The following is an 18,358-nucleotide window of genomic DNA, read 5'->3' as shown; positions in this document are numbered from 1 at the left end:
CACAGCCGGTTAGATCTTTTCATTGTGTACAAAAATATAACTTTCAATTGACATGTTTCAAGTATTTTCTACATATAAAAACAAGGAGAACTAAAGCATACTATATACAAGTATATATACAAGATGTATTTGGATAAAATAACAAATTACAGTATCATCATCATAGCTAATTTCCATAATTAACTGAGCAGTCCTCTAGAAAATTGGGGACATTTGACTTGATTTTCTATTCAGGCAGGAATACTTTAACACAAAACAAATTACATTTTAACAATTTGAATTTGAAAACAGCTTGACACAAACCTTTGACTTTGTTGTTGGTGAGAAAATGAACATTTTTGCAACATAGTGTTGTTAAATTTTATGCTTCATTATATTTTACATCTTAACATTTTTAAATGTTACTAAATATGGAGGGAAATATCTTTTCTAAAAGGTTTAATGTTGTATTACCACTAATGGTCCCATTCTGCTGTATACATCTGCTGCTAGAGTATGTGGAGTTTTAAACATGTTAGCAAATGTAGCAAGCAAACAAATGTGAACTGTTCAGTAAACTGTGCAGGTGATTGCAGAGAAAGCAAATTAAATTTATAATGCTTACAAGTATCAACTTACAAAATCAGTATAAAAAAAACACAGACAAAACATTTCATGAGAATTGTTAAGTTTTTATTATGTTATCTATAAAGAGCCATAAAGTAATTTACAAAAGACCTCAAAAAAGTGGAAGCTTCAAAACCTATTAAATAATTTTTCTACATTTTCACAGTTGCACTTTGAAAACAGTAGCTGAAAATCCTTTAGAGAAAAAAAAAAAAAAAAGAACTCATGTTGATCCTAGTTCATTCACCAAAGCGCACTTATCAAGCATCACAGACATACTGAAGGGCTGCCATCAGTCTATCTGTTTGCATAGCTATGTAATATCACCCGAGTACACGCCAGCTAAAAAGACAGGCATCGTATTGGGTATAACTATCCACAACAGCAATTATAAGTTTGTTCATTTCATGGATTGAGGCAATAACAACTACCTCCTCGAAACAGCACATAAATATGCTCAAAACATGTTAACATTTCACACTGTGAGATTTCTTTCACACCGTGGGACTTTCGCGGTCTTGACCAAAGCACTACATTTCCATCTGCTGTTTTAAGTTCAACGCAAACACCAGCAAGTGACACACCAGGGTTCCCACCAATCTGACAAATTACTGCCCAAATTGTAAGAAATATAACAAAAATGCAGTAGAAGACATGTCTGACCTTACTTCGCTAAAGCACTCCAGATGTCTGGTGTAGAAATAGACTCTAGCAAACACGATATCTCTGGCAGCGTTTGGCTAGAATGTACCATGGTTGTGCAGATGGCCTCGATTCCCAAAAAGCACCTTAAGGCTAAAATGATCTTGGTCTTATTGTAAGTCTGTAGTCTAAGATTATCTTAGCTTGAAGATGTTTTTGGGAAACGAGGTCCTGATCTGTACAAAAAAGTGGCGTGTCAGTGACAGTAAAATAGTGTGGATATAACTCTATTAAGGAAGCGTACTGGTGTTTTTGCAGGTTTTTTTCCTCCAGCAGCTTTTCCGGCTGCCACAAGTTTCAATATATCTCATTTAAGCATGAAAATCAACCGACTTATGTTTATTCAAAGTTGCATTTTCTTTAGGTTGTAATTAAGTTTAAATTGATTATCAATTTGAAAAGTGTTCATTATTGCTTTGTGCACACAAGTGCTTATGGGATACTGTGATCCTTTTTGCAATGCAGTGATAATGTTAAAGGTTAACCAACTAAACGGTCGCTGTGGATCTCTCACAAATCGTTTTACATACTATACTGCAAAAGAAACAAGAGGCTGCCTAAAACGTAGAAAACATTTGAAAAACTGAAAAAAAAAACAGTATGGAAAATGGTTGGCAGTAAAGTATATGTGATTTATAGTAAAAGGGCTAAACAGAACATGCAAAAACTCCAGTATGGTCCTATAACTAGCCATTCTCTTTAACCCTTGATATGTTGATATGGAGAACATTAAACCAAGGGTAGGTAGAAAAACAAGATGTTCTGAATGCTCAATCAATGAACTGGTTAATCAACAAAAATTTCGCAGAGATTTCATTACTCTACGCTCTCTAACCCTTCAAGGCAAAAAGGCAAATCGCTGATGACATTCAAACTGAATCTCAGGTTTTGCTGGCCTGATGTGTGTAGCCCTCTGTGATGCTGTCCTCCTCCACCCTGACTCGCAGGTGCTCCTGACAGTGTTCTAGGAAGGAGTCCAGTGCTGAGAAACCCTGCTGGCAGGGCACACAGTGGTACAGCCTCTGCCTCTTTGAGCCCGGCCATTTACAGGTGTCCATCTCGTTTGTGCACACACTGCACTGTCTCCTCTTCACGGAGGACTGGTGGAGCTCCACGTGCTTCCTTAGCTGCGACTGCAGGGAGAAAACCTCTGCACAGGAAGGGCATGGGAACTCTCTCTGCACCTCTTCCTCTTCCTCTTCCTCCTCCTCCTCCACCACCACAGGCACTTCTCTGCATCTCCCTGGATCAGTAACCTTGTTATCTAATCTGGCCACTTTCCTGGGCCTCCCTCGACCAGCCTTAACAGTCTTGTTATCTCCTAGGCTGGTCTTAACTTCATTTGGTCTATGTTCTGATAAGTTGGAGTCTTTGGTGGTACATCCTACAGACAGGCTTTTGTTTTTGATTGTGGTAAAGCTTGAGGCTGTGTGCTGTCTGTAATGTGCCCTAAGTGACAAATGATGGAGGAAGACTTTTCCGCAGACCTGACATGGATACGTGCCTCCTCTCCTGCGCTTGCTGATGACTGGCCTTGGTTCTCTCCCAATATTTTTCTCTCTGCTGTGCTTCTCTTTTCTGTGCAGGTACAGCTTAGAGGTGCTCTTGAAAACCATGTCGCAAGAGCGACAGCTCAGAAGCTTATTTTGGGATTTTGTCCTTTTAATTGGATCTCCATTCACCTTGGTATTCCCTCCTTTCCTCATTTCTCCACTAGTACCTTCTCCTTTGGTCTTCTGTCCCTGTGGAGCCATCACCCGCTCATCTGCATGGTTGGTCTGTTCATGGCGCTGAAGTCCAGCCTCTGTGCGGAAGGGTTTTGAACAGAATTGGCACACATTGACAGCTCTGCTGCTGGGCCCTGGAGTGTCTGAAGAATCAGAGCGGGTCGAGTCTCCCTCAGAAACTGGCGGAGAATCATCTGGAAGGCTACTGGCATCAACTGTATCTGTTGGGGACAGTGGTTCAGTACAACCAGCCTGCTGATGGTGCAGCAGAGCCTGCTTCTGGCTGAAGCCTCTCCCACACGGGGCACATGCGTAAGGGCTACTGTCCGGGAGGTGAGGCTGACGGTGAGGTGACTTGTCCTGCGGTCTACCAGGATCTGAGATGCAAGTCGCACACACAGGGCACGGAGAACCAAGCCGTGACTCTCCATGACAAAGCTCACACGGGGAAGAATCATGATCGCACTTATGTAGCTGTAAGGAGGACCTCAGGGAGAACTCCTGCCCACAGGAGGGACACTGGTGAGGTTTGGGTAATGCGTGTTTTAGTTCCTGGTGGTGCAACAGATCTGTCGCATAAGGGAAGCCCTTACCACATTCTTGACAAACATATGTGGGCATGTGGGACTGTTGCTGCCTCTGGTTTCTTGTGTGCTGTTTTGTGTCAGTGCGTGCAATGAAGCTGGCAAGCCTGGACAGAGTGTCTGCTGCCGTCTGGGAGCGGCTGAACGACTCCTGGGCCCTTGTGGTGCTCCAGCTGACTCCATCCATCCTCTTTCACCAAGCCTCTCTCCTGCTTTAATGGAGACAGTACAGTTTGAGTCATTAGCTTGGAAATAACACTTGCAACAATTGCATGAGCCAACATAAAAGCAGTAGTTTGTTAAATAAGCTGAAGGGAATCAAGCTGCTAAAAGTGAAATGCGGTTAACAGCTGGTCATGTTTTGAAAGGGGAAGTGTGCATTCTTGTTAGCTTGTTCCTCTTTCTTGCTAACATAATCGATATTTGGTAGCTAGATTTCATTTTACAGCAACACACAAACTCTGTTAAATAATTAGTGAACGGCAAGAGGTCAATTTAGTGTAAGTCAACGCTACCACGGCAGGTAGCTAACGTTAACGTTCCTGCGCGAACACGGGATAGCTTCGTGTTTGCTAACGTTAGCTCGTTACATGCTGCGCTAACATGTTGTAAATGCACCGTTTTCAGTTCACCAAAACAGCTTACCTCGACACTCGGACAGACGCGGTGCGACAGTGGTATCGCCAACTGGTTAAATTCAGACGGTGTGTCCCGTTAACATTTGTTTTCGTTGACACAAACCACACTGGCATGGCTGCAGAAGTGAAACCGAAGTTTGTGGGGGTTAACGTTACTTCTGAGCGCTGTGCTTCACTTCCGGCACGTCACGTGTCTTCAGCCCCGACACTTAATATTGACTTATTATCAAAATAATAGTTATATGTTTGGGCAGGCTTAAAAACACCTTTAATATATGAGAAGCAGTGATAATATCAGATTAACACGCACACAAACAAATACCAAAATGAAGAATAACAACCGTTTAATATAAACCAAAAGTTAATATACAGCTGGTACTGTAATAATTTAATAATTCTTCATTTTAGGCTGAAGCCAGCAATGACTACAGAAGCACTCTAAAACAGATTATGTTGGCCCAATAAAGATTTGGCATATTATCGTTGAAACAGCATAAACACGTCTGAAATAAATCAACAAGTTTTCATTTTGTCAGCCTTTAGTTATCAACATCATATTTTGAGGACATAATGACCTTTAGATAAAAACAGCATGGAGTGAACAATACCATTGTGGTAGTGACACAATCAGTTGACGCACCTGAATGAAGAAAACCTACTTTAAGGCTAAAGGTATACTGTAATACTCACAAAAACATTCAAAATGTTTCAGATGGGTAAAACAAAAAGTGGCTTAACTGACAATGAATGAACCATAAATAGGTATACGACACAGTGTTTGATTGTTCCCAAGACAAAAAAGATCTATTTCACGGACTCAATTAAGTACCAGAGTATCTTCAGAAGCACTTCACTTAATATAATGCCATAACGTAATTTAAACTTCAGACTATGGTTGAACTGCCACATTTCGGGAGGACTGAATAATTCCTGAATATGAACCAAGATTCACTCTCACCATGAAAGATGTTTCTCCATTAAATGTGCTGTAGTATATTTTTACTACAGCCTAACAAAGCATTACTTCAGAATGGTTAGGTTTTCACATGAGAAGCAAATGACCAAAGCAAAACCCTTAAAAGCACATCTAATGGTAGGGAAATCAAAGTACCAAAGGCTAATGATTGTCATATCTTTCAAACGTCCATTGTGTTATAATTATCACTGGTAATGAAGGTAGATGAGTAGTAACATACATATTCACCCCCCTCTCACAAAAAAATACAGTTACCTATAAACAATAAAAACAATCAGAATTTCTCTTATCACGTTGCACTTTAAAAGACAGGAGTACATTACAAATGCTCATAACAAAGGCATCGTCATATATTTTGAGCTGCACTGTGTCCACAGGACTGTCTCAAGTAGGATGGTGTGACTAAATGTCCCTCAGTACCGACAAGCATTGACAGAGGCATAAAAAAATATCTTCAACCCCATGAACAATTATTAAAATTATTCTAAACTGAGCAAATTGAACATTTAACTACTTGTTATGCATATGCAGTTTTTACAGTGACCACAGGTATCTAATTAGATACATAGATTTTCATCATATTATTTATAAGACTACTACTCTCATTGTTATGCATAAAGAAATTAGTTTGGTAAAGACAACACTCAGGCCAAAACACACCAGTAGTTACTGATCTCATTCTGTGCCAGCTGTAAGAGTATTGATATGTGCCACAATCTCTAACTAAAATCATATTTCAACTGTCTAAAATATAATTAAAGTAGATTAATCTTCATCAGTTCCAACATTAAAATAGATCCATTTCAGCTGACGCATGAACAGGGAATTTCAAAGCTACATTAACCAGAGGGTCTCCATCTTTCCAGGTCTATTGGTCTACATACAAGCTATACCCAAAGAGCCTCATAGTGATTCAAAAATCCCTCTTAATCAGCTGATTCATGATGACCAGGAAGGTAAACTGATACCAAATCACTACCTCCAAAACACAATCTAAAATGAAACACAGTACCTACTCTTTGCTACTCTTAGGTCTTATACCTAAATACAACCCAACATATCAGTACTGGCAACCAATTAAACTGACTGATTGAAGTCCAAACTAAGGACTTTTATAAATTGATTGTACGGTGCAGATTTGATTAGATCTCTTATCTGATAAAAAGGGAGGGAGTGGGGGTCCATCGTATTTGTAACAGCTTGACAGTGTCTGACTAAATTAAATAAAAGTTTTAAACGACAAAGTAGTTGCCTGGTTTACACCTAATATTGTTTCCCTTGTAAAACAACTACTAAAACAAATCTGCAAAAAAAATATAATCTGTAGATACCTTTGACTAAAAGGATGATCTCACAAACATTCATCATCCCCTTATATTACAGTGTGTTCTTCGGAGTGTACATTTCACTTGAGAGACAATCAATGTGGCATGACCAAAAACAGTATAAGTAAACCAAGAAGACATAGCTATGATTATTTATACTGTAACAGTCCATTGATACAGTGCAGTACATTGACCGCAAGTAGTCTCATATTCACTGAGCTGCACCATAAACCCAAATCCAATGTGACATTCACTGGACTTAATTTTCACAGAAAGTTTTGTGGCTCGGAGATAACACGTCTCCTGGAGCTGCACTTGAATGCGTCAGTCTCTTCCAGGTTACCTCAAAGACAACACTTGATGTCTAAAGTATGTGAGATACAGTGGGTCCATCCAGTCACAGTCGAGTTTAATCTTAAAAGGAAAAGTACTGTGTTTGCTGTGATCCAGTGTCGGGCCTATCTCTTGTAGTGGCTGGGTGCGTCTGCGAACATGTACTTCAGTCTATAAGCTTCAGCCAGGAGGAGACCCACCTCCTCGTTACCCCAATGGATTGTAGGAAGGTTCTGCAGTAGCATAAGAAGGCCCTGAGGAGCAACAGAAATTTACTTGGAGACACTGACACTGTCTTGTAAGGCAGAGGTTGATAATAGAATACGTTTAGCATTTCACAAATATATTCAGTATGTGGGTTAGTATGTACAACCTATGTCTGAGACAGTGGAATCAGACATACGCATATTTGTGTAGTAAAACGTTTATACTAGAACCTGCATAGAAGCAAAGAAAAGCTGGAATCACTACTGAATACTTAATGTTGAAATTTAAATACCATAACATTTATACCACTTAAATATTATACTTTGATAACCATATATCTGCATTTAGGGTTGCAAGTAATGATCATTTTAATTATCAGTTAATCAGATGATTATTGTCTCAATTAATTGATTAATCATATAGTCTATAAAATAGTGAAAATGGCCATCACAATTTCCAAAAATCGAAGGGGAGATCTTCAAATCTTTTTGTTTTGTTCAACCAACTGTCCAAATGCTAACTGCAGCATGCTAACATGCTGATATTTAGCAGGTATGTTTACCATGTTCACCATCTTAGCAGTCTTGAGGCCATCGGTTGGTACTGCCATCAATATTCAGTAGATACTTTCTCAGGTAAGTGTGGATGACTACGAAGACATTAATACCTGAAAGTCAACCATGGAGAGGATTTCTCTGCGCCACTCAATGAGGAAAGCAGCACAGACGTACAGGTGGAAGTGGGAGAAACCCTCTGCTTCAGCCTGTGTGAATATGGAACAATATTGCAGCCAATTACAACACAGCTTTTGCTGTTTTATACAGGACAATTAACAGGGAGAAGACAGCCTCTTGAACCCAGTCAACATTACAAACTGTATAATGAAGCATATTTGCAGCAGTGTGAATTCTCTAGTAGATCTTCAGGCTGCAGTTTGTGCTGCTGTCATACTGGATTACTTTCTACTATTGTGAAGGTTTGATGATGGTGTACACTCTGCTCTACCTGGTAGGTGTCCCAGAGACGGATCGTGCAACGCAGCGGCAGCTCCCTCATCAGCAGATTGTTCATCCACCGGAAAGCAAACTGCAGGTACTCTACCTCATACTTCTTGAAATGATTGTGAATGTCCTCTGGAAAAGACACACACACACACACACACAGATGCTAAAATTGGGGGTTTCCTGTTATTCGCCTGTATCGCCTGTAAGAGGAATGAGTGGGCAACCTAAAACCTAATGTGACACATGAAACTCCTTGTGGATGACGACTGACTGAGTCCACTTACCGTCTATCCTGCTGACCAGCTCCTCTAAAGCTTTCACTTTGTTCTGGATTCCAGGCTGAGCGAAGGTGTAGTTGTCCTGGAAGGATACCATTTTCAGTAAAGTGGTACACTTACAGTTTTAAATAAGTGTTTATTGGAATGTATGTGTGACACCTGACCTGTATTCCATCCAGCAGCTTGCTCATGCACCAGAAGCTGTCAGCTTCGATGTTTCTCTGGGTGTCCAGAGGCAGCGTTGCCACCTCGAAGTTCTCCACATCCTCCGCTGGAACAACAAATAACACTGAATGAAACAGAAATGGCCTGACTCAAACAGTTTAATTTCTGAACTCTCTACTGAGGTTGGTTGAAGAAATGTTTATGACCTTGGATGTGGTAAGAACAATGGCTGCCCCCTAAAAGGGGATGAGTCGAGACGCCCCAGAGTCAACTTAAATTTTCTCAGTCAAATCACTGCACTTTGCTGAGTCATTGTACACAGAGCCATGCAGGAGCCACAGCAGGGCAGGCTGCACACTTTACAAACTGAGTCTCAAAATGACCTAACCACAAAACTAACCGTGGTGGAAACAGAGAAGGGTAATGGAAATGGTGGGCAGCACGACTCGTGTCTGTTGGCTGCTCCAACACTCTCAGCTCCGGTGCTGACTGTCAGTGAAGTCTGCTGAACTACTTTTGAACCAGAGGCTGGTACAACCTCGTCTACTGCCGTTCAGTGTGATGCTCAGTGGTGCAATAGTATTTGATAACTGGAACTATGACCAGGATGCACACTTTTACTGTCTATTCTCTGACTGTGTGGAAATGTGATGTGAAAACATCACATCACAGATGATAACAAAGGCATTAAACATTAATCTTACAGGTGAACTAATGTAGGTTGACATAGGAGTTTAGGAGAAGGGCCGACTTTGAGTTGACTTGAAAATCCTGATTCGGGGACAGCCCTAGTAACAACATTGTAAAATACAGGTACATAAACCGAGCCATCACCAGAAACAAAGGCTGACATGAGTCATTTACGCCCAGTGTGAATATAACTCATTTTCCCACCAGCAACTTACTGACAAACTCAGACAGGAAGACGACAAAGAAGGGAGTGACCAGATCATTGATTCCCTGGACGTAACCGCTGGCTGGGTGACGGATGGCCCAGATAAAGAGAATACGCTCAAACACCTGAGGAAAGAAAGGCAACAACAAAACCCTTGATTATTGCGTTTAGCAGATTTATTATGACATTATTACAAGGCAAACACCACTGGGATCATTCTCATTAAGATTCTTAACTTTCAGTTCTAGTATTTTAGGCTCACAGTATGTTACTTTGAGGAAAACACTTGATACAAACTGACTTAATAAATTCTTGCTTTAAAGTGCTAAACACTAAATCACATGCTCAGTCCTCAGAATACAGACACCTCATATTAGATTATAAATTTCAATGTTTACGGATTTACTCTAGTGAAAAGTCAGACTCTAGACTACGTTATCTATATTTACTGTAGTAGAACATATACTTAATAAATAAGATGAAAGTTTTCAAAAGTCATGCTTACACTTCATCATTTCAAATACTGACTGTTCAATCAATTGAACATTTGCTTTCTCATTACTACTTGTGTATTCTTGTGGAAAAGACTTAGAGAATGGTTGCTGTTTAGTTGCTGTTTGACAGCATTATATTTGATGACCATTTTATTTTAAAATGGAACAATAATTAAAAGAGTCGAGTACAGCATACTGTGTTAAGAGTTCTGCATACTGAAACTGAACTGTGAAATTTGAGCCTAAGAAACTGTAAAATACTGTAATAACTTGGGCTTCGTGTATTAGCTGGAGTGTAATAACACGTGGTTTAAGCTTAGGGCTGTTAATAGTGGGCAATATGGTGGAAATCAATGTATTGTCATTAATATTAATATTTATTGTATATGCAAATAAACAAAACTGATATTCAATGCAAGAACCTCTGTTCTGCTGGCTTAATTCACTGATTCAGTTGGTAATGCTGAATATTAGTAAAGAATTGTTGCCCTGCTCTGATTGATTAAACTCGATCGCTGGTTTGGTAAATCTGGACACAAAGCTTTGGTGTTTTGAAAACACATGTAAAATCACCACATTTGAGGAACAAGCCACACTCTGTGAAGTTCCTTTTTACAGCAGAGTTCCTCCGTAGTGTAGTAATCTGATGCAGGCTCTTCCTCAATGGCTGCAAATAGTCTGCTACAGTTACAACACAATATCAGCCACAGAGTTATCTAAGGTAGATAACCCACCATCTTGCTTCATGATACTTTTTCACTTTTAATTAGACAGATGAACCAAAACAAACTCAACCCAAAAAACTGCTCAACGGGTTGAGCAAAGTTAAGGGTCCCACCTTCGGTTAAAGATGACACCCTGAGCAAATGCCTCTTCAGTGATAAAGTCACAAATGACAAGGGACCCATATAGGATTATGAAGTACACAAAAAACAGAAGTTCAGAGCTTACCTCTTGTACTACGGGCTGCTGGAACAAGGGAATCAGAGGGTTGGTCCTGGGAATGTCGATGTGGATCTAACAGGAAGACAGATTATTGAGATGTTACTCAAAGCAGTTCCTTTAATATCATAACGTGGTGTTTACCTTTTTTTTTTTTTTTTTTTTTTACTCGTAGCAGTCTAAAGGCTTATCTCCATGTGTTAACTTGAACTGTAGTATCACCTGTCTGTACGTGTCTTTATAGTGCTCGTCTGTTCTGGAGTGGTAATACTGCTCTATGAAGCCAAAGTATTCTTCTCGCTTCCTTTTTAGCACCAGCTCCCTACGCTCCTTGTTGGCCGGCAGGTAGCCCTGTCAGAGAGCGAGGAGAGAAAATACAGAGGACAAAGTGCCAGTGAGGAGAAGCCTCACTGGCACTTTGACAGTTTCAGAGGAACAGAACAGACCAGCTGTTTGAGATAAGAGACAAGAGAGAGGAGATAAGGTTGCCTGTAAGGATAAGGCTTTTGATGTTGTGTGAGCGTTTTCTGAAAAAGGAATGCAACTGGCTACAGAGAAACTAAAAACTTGTACTCTGTAACAGTCTGTGCAACAAGATACAGAGCAGAACATGTGATATTGCAAAACTGAAGGTCATGAGACTTACAGAGAGAAGTCTCCATGTGATTGGCCGGACTTCTCTTGGCATACCCGACCAACTGTGCTTCCGGAGTTCCTCTGTAACAGGACAGAGCAACATATAAACACACATTATCAACACTCTATGGAAAACAAAAAGGAAGCAATAACTCCTCCACATCTACACTCTGAAAGTGTGTGGCTGTGTTGCTCTCCTACCTAGGTCAGTGTTGGGACTAGCCAGCAGCTGCTTGAATTTGTCCAGCCGGCTCTTCTCCCGCACCGTCATGGGTGGTGCCCCTGACGCGTTCTGGTCTGAGATGCGAGCCACTAGTGGGATGATGGGACGAACTGGGAGAGACTGCTGCTTCTGCAGTGTGGAGCGAACTGAGGGCCACACAAGAAAATAACATAGCCATAAAAACTTTGTGGTGATTTTACAAAGGGTTTTCTGAAAACAAGAAAGAACCATGATATTAAAACAATAGTGAAACCTTCAAAACACTAACAATAAAACATCCAACACCCCTTCTTACAAAGTTAAGCCAAAAGGTTGTGTATCGTGTGTCTGTGTACTGTGTATAATGTCTTGTTCTCTGGTGATGGCCCCTGACACTAATTCATGAGACTACACTGAGACTAATTCTGAGACTAATTTGTCGCAGGAAGACTAGCTGGTGCTATTGGCATCAGCTAATGGGGATCCTTTTAAATAAATAAATAAATACTGTACGATGTGTTTCATTCAGTCCCTCAATCTACTTTTAATTTCCCTTTTTGTTGCCACCTTTACTTCTATGGTTAATGCTTGTTACCCAAACAAACAAAAAACCCACAAAACAATAGAAGAGAACATGAAATGGTAACTATATATTTTTAGTAATTTAAAAGATATTAGTGTTCATGAGTCCCTCAGGGTAGTTTGCCAGTAGCCTCGGGGGCTTTGATGGCACATGATCAGTGGGTGACTTGTGAACAGCCTGAATATTCAGAAGCCAGGTGGCTTCCAAGAGGTCCAGGTGACCAGTGAATACCCTGACTATTCACAGCAAGTCAGCTGGACTGATGCACAGCCACACAGCCTGCCTAAGGATCTGAGGCAACACACTGACTCATAGGAGTTTGAGGCCAACGTAATCGAAGACTACTGAAACCTGTTTACATTTATATTGTGGCATTATAAAACATATTCAAACATTCTTCCAATTATCTGTTGCATGCTTGCAGCTCATGCACCAGTACACTAATATGTTTTACAGTTGCAGATGGGAATTGCGCAGTACAAACACAGTCTAAAGATGCTGGGGGCTCAGGGTATACAGTATTATTCATTTATGATTCATGTGAGAGGGTAAGCTGTAATTACTCTTTTTTCACAAAGACAACTTAAAGACCTTGATGGTGATGAGAAATTACTACTGTGCTCATGCTAATAAACTCACTGATAGTTTGACCAGAGTCTGTTTCACCGAAAACAGACTCTGGTCCATGAGTGCGTATGGAGACAAGAGCATTAAGAGACATTTTCAGGGCTGCTAAATGTCCTGCCAGGCACATGCTAAACGCCTGATATAATCCCACTAGCCTTAACTGCAGTGTTAGCCCCCCCCCCCCTCCCCCGACAAAGTCTGTAATTAGCTTCACAATGAATCACCTGATAAGCTGCTCAGTCGTTCTCAATGCCAAATTAACAGCTGCAGCATATTACCCACGTACCTGAGGACGCGTTGAGGTGGGCGTCACTACTAGACTTGACAACCTTGCCGTTGACACGCTCGCACTCTGCGTCCTCCTCCTGCACATCCTGGAGGTTTTGAGCTTCTGTCCTGGGAGGTGCCAGTCTGTGTGACACCCCAGTTTCTGTGTCACCGGCCTGATTCTGCTGCTGCTGAGTGTAAACACATGAGAATATCTCCTTTGATTTCAGACATAACTCAATGCCCATAATTGCTCTGTGATAAAAAATGATGTCTTGTAGCTACCTGGTTCTGTGTGGATGCAGAGTGCACGCTTGAAGGCAGGGATGAAGTTGGGGAGGAGGTCGCGAGGAAATCCTCGTCCTCCTCATCATCGATGTCCCAAGCATCATTGGTGCTCCGGGCAAACTCATGGAAGCTAGACGCCTTTTTAGACTTGAGATTGTTGAACTTGGGCTTTGTGTCTTTGGGATACCTGCAGAGGGACAGATTGAGAGATCAAACAGACAGAAAAGTAAAGAATTTAATGCTCTCACTCATGGCAGCACAGGTAGTTAATATACACTGAACTTTAAGAGATGATATCGCCGAAAGGAACAAAAAAAAAAGTCCAACAACAAAGGGGCTATAAAACACTTTAAGTCTCTCCAGTAGGTTGAACAATGTAAATGTCAACATTGGGTCACTCTGGTACAGTACTGGTGCATGCAATCCACACGTTCAAGTACTTGAAGCATGAAACACTGTGTTGCAAAACAAGATGGGAGTGACGCAAATAAAATGCATCCATATAGGTAACATGACACCATGCAGTCCAGTTGGGTTTAGCACTTACGTGCGTCGCAATCGTGGGTCGAGAGGTGGATGCTGTGCTCCATAAACTGGCTGTACACTGTAGAAGATGACATGTGAAATGCTGTCACCTCTGTGCAGAAAAACACATGCGACTTCCCAGTCTTTGACCTGGCTCGTGCTAATAGCCAGCAGACACACGTCCTGTCCTTGCATGAGTTTCTCTTTCTATACATATTTTCCATTGCTGCAGAAAAATGCTCAATTCCTTTCAAATCAGTTCACTCACTACACAACGAACAATGAGGGATCACAGAAGCGAAGGCACCATAGCTGGAAATGACACTTTGGCCCTTGCACTGGGTTGAATGTATGGCCGCCATACACACTGTGCCCAGTATTGTTACAAGTAAAGAACGTGGCTAGTGTGCACATCCAACCCCAGCTGGGTACAGGTGCACGACAAAAACAGCACACAAACAAACAAACTCCCCACGAAAAAACGTATATTGACAAAGAAAAACCCCCCCGAAAATACTGTATGTAATACACATTTTTCATTTCTAAAATTAGTCTTTTAGCCATCCTGTGTGAGGATGGCTAAAAGACTTTCACCTAGGGGCGAAGGCACGCTGGGTGCAGCTACCACATCTGTAGTTTCTAGGAACCCAGTGGGCAGTATTTTGTGAAGCACAGAGCCAGCAAATACAGCTTCACATTCTGCCTCCCTGTGACAGATGATGGCTCAGTTCCTCCCTTCTTTTAAACAACCCCTAACCCTGTCTTTTTCAGATTGTGCTGTTTTTAGTGTGTATTGAACAGAACTAGGAGACAGCTTGCACAGCCCCCGTGTTCTTTGCCACCCTGTGGTCGGCATTATGTTCAGCGGATGTGCGACTCTTAATGCGGAGCTTCTTTCCAACTCTCCCGCGACCCAAAGCAGACACAGTCAAGAGTCGAAGGGATCTGGGCCAGACCCACCAATGCCAACAACACGCATTTCCTACATAGAAAGCCAAGTGCAGCCGCCTCCTCCACCCCATTCAAACTCTTAGGCTTTTCTAAAAAACAATTTACTGGCTTAAGTCATGAATGCTCAGCAGTCAAATGTCAGTCATAATTGTGGTCAGACGGCGTGCGAATTGTGGCGAGTATGCATATCTGTGTCTGTGTTAACAGCACAAATCAGATATTAGTTACAGTCTTGTAAACAAATAATTTGCCTATAAACCATAAATTTACTTTTCCAGACTGTTTGTCACTAGCGGGAAGCATTTGGTCAAAGTTACTGGGTGCCTGAATGTTGCCTGAGGTCTTTGGTTGAAGAGTGCTCTCTTTGATAAGGATTCAGTTTACAGATTGGTAACAAAGGAATTTTCGGATAATTATTAGGTTTTTTTTTCACCACAGTGGTGGTCTAATATCACTGTTTGTCCAAAATGTTGTCGGTCAGTTTCACTAAGCTATTCAAAATAGCTGAAAGGCTTTTGTGTGAATATCACAAAGAAACAAATATCACAACCAGTATGTGGATTTTGTCAAACTGCTTCTCACGCCTGAGGCTAAAAGACATCAGCCTACTTCATGTCATTTGCATGAATAAACTGACAGTAAGCCTGGTGGCTGAGAACTGGGCCTGCTGATTATCTGGCAGTGCCGCAGTCTCTTGTTTACCAGCCTCAGACTTGTTTTATCAGGAGCGGCTCAAGGACGGGCAGTGAGACTAGCTGCTCACTTTCCTGTTCAAACATATGTTTGTGTTTGGGTTTGCAGCCCTCCACCCACCACAGTTTGAGAAAGATCAGTGTGCGTGACAAAGACAGCAACGCCCTCTCCTTAGAGATCCTCTCTTCTCAGATTTCCCGAACACACTGGACCCCCCCTCTCTGCCAGGCAGTGGAGCCAGGGCAGGGCACCGACTCAGAGTCTCCACAGTCATAAAGAAAAGAGAGTATGAGAATACCTGCAGGTCTTCAGGTGCCCATTATAAGCTATTACCATGATGCTTATTGAGCAAGCTCTACATGCTGGGACTAGCCCAGTTTATGCCTCTCATATATTACCATTACATTCAAGTCACAGTGGTAAGCATCCGTTTCTCTGAAACATAAAAACAACACTTGCGTAATCTTCAAAGACTCTTCTAAACATCTCGATGAAAGAAATATTCTGTTTCCTGTACAACAACAGGCACTTCCAACCCGTTTACAAAGTTGTGACTCTGTGGCCTAATCCAAAAAAAGATGTCAGGCAGAAATTAGACATATTGACATTATAATTCATGCAACGTGAACCCCCCCAAAAAATGTATTATAATATTATATTTGCCTGTATTGATATTATCTTGTATTATTTTAGATTTTCATACAAAATCACGCACTTACATTTTTCTTGTGTGTTGACATATGTCAATTCTGGCTACCTGGGTTAGGAAATCAAGTTTCAAAGGCTGAAGTATTTTTGTCATCCTGATGTTTTGGAGAGTCTTGGAGGATTTTAGAAATACTGGTACCTTCAGAAAAGCGGTAAATCTTGTAATTGGCCATGTGTTCATTTATCAGAGAAACGAATGCTTACCAACACTGTATTATTTCCATAGTCTCTACTTGCGTTCCCCTTGTAAACCAAAGACAAACTATGTGTGTGTTGTTGGTCATCAACTGCCACAAGAAGAGGATGTATTTCCTTTAAATTCTACTATCATTATGACTCATCTAACAAAACCCACTGAGAGATCTATGGTCACAGCAGTGATCCTCATCTGTCTTCTTCACTGGCCTCTCTCTCAATGGCAAGCCTATATGATGAGTGTCACCATCTCTCAGCAGAGACGAAGCATATGGCGGGCGATGCACGGACTGTGACAGCTGACACCTCCGCCCTGAGCGTTAGAGACCGCAGAGAAGAAAGAGGTGGAGGTCTGTCACTCCCAGCTGGAGGCTAATATGGAGACACACACTCAAACAAGACGGTGGAAAGGGCTGGAAAGTCGTAAAGTGAATGAATTAAAACCCACGACTACAATATGGTCAACTAATGACAACTCTTGAGGTACTTACAGTGACAATGCATACGTTAAAGTGAGCTAAAGAGCTAAGTTTTAAGCTAGTATTCCTACACTTCATTGTGAGTTGAAGCTACAATAGGCTATTACTAATATGTTTCTGTTGATGACATTTTCAACAATATTTAACAATATCCTCGTGAAACTGATTAAAATAATGTAGCCCGGCTTCGTTTAAAAAGAGACAGTAACAAAAACCCACCTTCCGGGAACCTTTGCGTTTCTCCTCCAAAAATTGATCCTGTTCTCGGTGGCCATACTCGGATAACACAACCCCCGTCACACCGACACCGGCTCCTCTCACGGACAAACCATGGGGAAACTGTTTCCGCGTTTCACTGGCGACCACTCAGCCCCACTCGGCTTCCTCTGCTCGGCCTCCTCATCAGTTTAAACGGTCGGGAGACGGTGATATTTAGCTTTCAAACGCGATGATGTCTATGATACGGAGCACTGGAAGCCGCCATCTTGGCGCACACCGACCGAAGCGTGTGATTGGCGGGTGGGTAGAACAGGTGCAGTGTAAGTGGCCAATGGCAGGAGAAGGTGGAGTGACGGTCAGGGATGCTCGCTGATAAACACATACAAAGACATGAGGGGTACGTTTGAAACTTCATGCTGGCTGGTGAAAGTTTGTCATTGTTGGAGACAGCAGGAGGACATGGAGACAGGAGACAAGTGTATTAGTGTCACTGCAAACGTGTTTATCATTCGTTATCACTACATTTCAGAGCTAAACTAGTCGACTAATTAGTCGATCAACAGGAAATTCGTTTGAGTGATGTTTCTTTGTGGGGATTTTGTCTTGTATGAATACTAACATACAAAATTAGAAGGTTTCAGCTCGTGCTGTGAGAGGTTTCTCTTTTCTAACATTTTATACGCAAGAATCAAGAAAATGAACTGCAGCCTTACTGTATTTTGATTGCAATGTTATGGTATCCATAGTATTCATATAGGGTCACACATTTTGATAATAATAATATTAATAGTAATTTTATTTATATAGCACTTTTTAGTGCTTTCCAAGGTGAGGAAATTCAAAACATAGGGACAGTTGCAAGAGGTAAATAATGGAACATATGCATACACATACATACATATATACATAAAAGCATATACATATACACACACACATAAAAGATAAAAACTCTCAGTCCATGACCACAGAGCTGTCAGCTGTTAGGAAAATAGCTGTAAAGAAAAACATTAGATAGATACAGAGAGGGTCATACCTTTTGACAGCTGTGATTGCAGAACTGTTGTGTAAACAGTAGGTCACTTGTATATCATATTCAATATTTGTCTTGT

The 18,358-nt window shown here is 41.2% G+C and overlaps 2 protein-coding genes across 2 annotated transcripts; both read right to left on the bottom strand.

Annotated features, from left to right (window-relative positions):
- Nucleotides 1-2,189: 2,189 nt before the first annotated feature.
- LOC139288463 (zinc finger protein 616) lies at nt 2,190-3,806 on the bottom strand. Its single transcript, XM_070909764.1, has one exon. The coding sequence runs from the start codon at nt 3,804-3,806 to the stop codon at nt 2,190-2,192; it is 1,617 nt and encodes a 538-aa protein (XP_070765865.1).
- Nucleotides 3,807-6,768: 2,962 nt separating this feature from the next.
- Nucleotides 6,769-17,305, bottom strand: tbc1d22b (TBC1 domain family, member 22B). Its single transcript, XM_070910513.1, is given in 15 exon segments — nt 6,769-7,145; nt 7,766-7,861; nt 8,104-8,231; nt 8,387-8,462; nt 8,545-8,651; nt 9,451-9,565; nt 10,886-10,951; nt 11,099-11,227; nt 11,523-11,593; nt 11,714-11,881; nt 12,124-12,127; nt 13,203-13,268; nt 13,429-13,666; nt 14,027-14,083; nt 17,250-17,305. Coding segments are annotated over 15 exon segments (1,506 nt in total). The 3' UTR covers nt 6,769-7,016.
- Between the last annotated feature and the right edge of the window lie 1,053 nt (nt 17,306-18,358).

The sequence above is a fragment of the Enoplosus armatus genome, chromosome 8 (assembly GCF_043641665.1).
Source record: "Enoplosus armatus isolate fEnoArm2 chromosome 8, fEnoArm2.hap1, whole genome shotgun sequence".
Classification (NCBI taxonomy): Eukaryota; Metazoa; Chordata; class Actinopteri; order Centrarchiformes; family Enoplosidae; genus Enoplosus; species Enoplosus armatus.
This window is presented reverse-complemented; position numbering and strand designations above follow the sequence as displayed.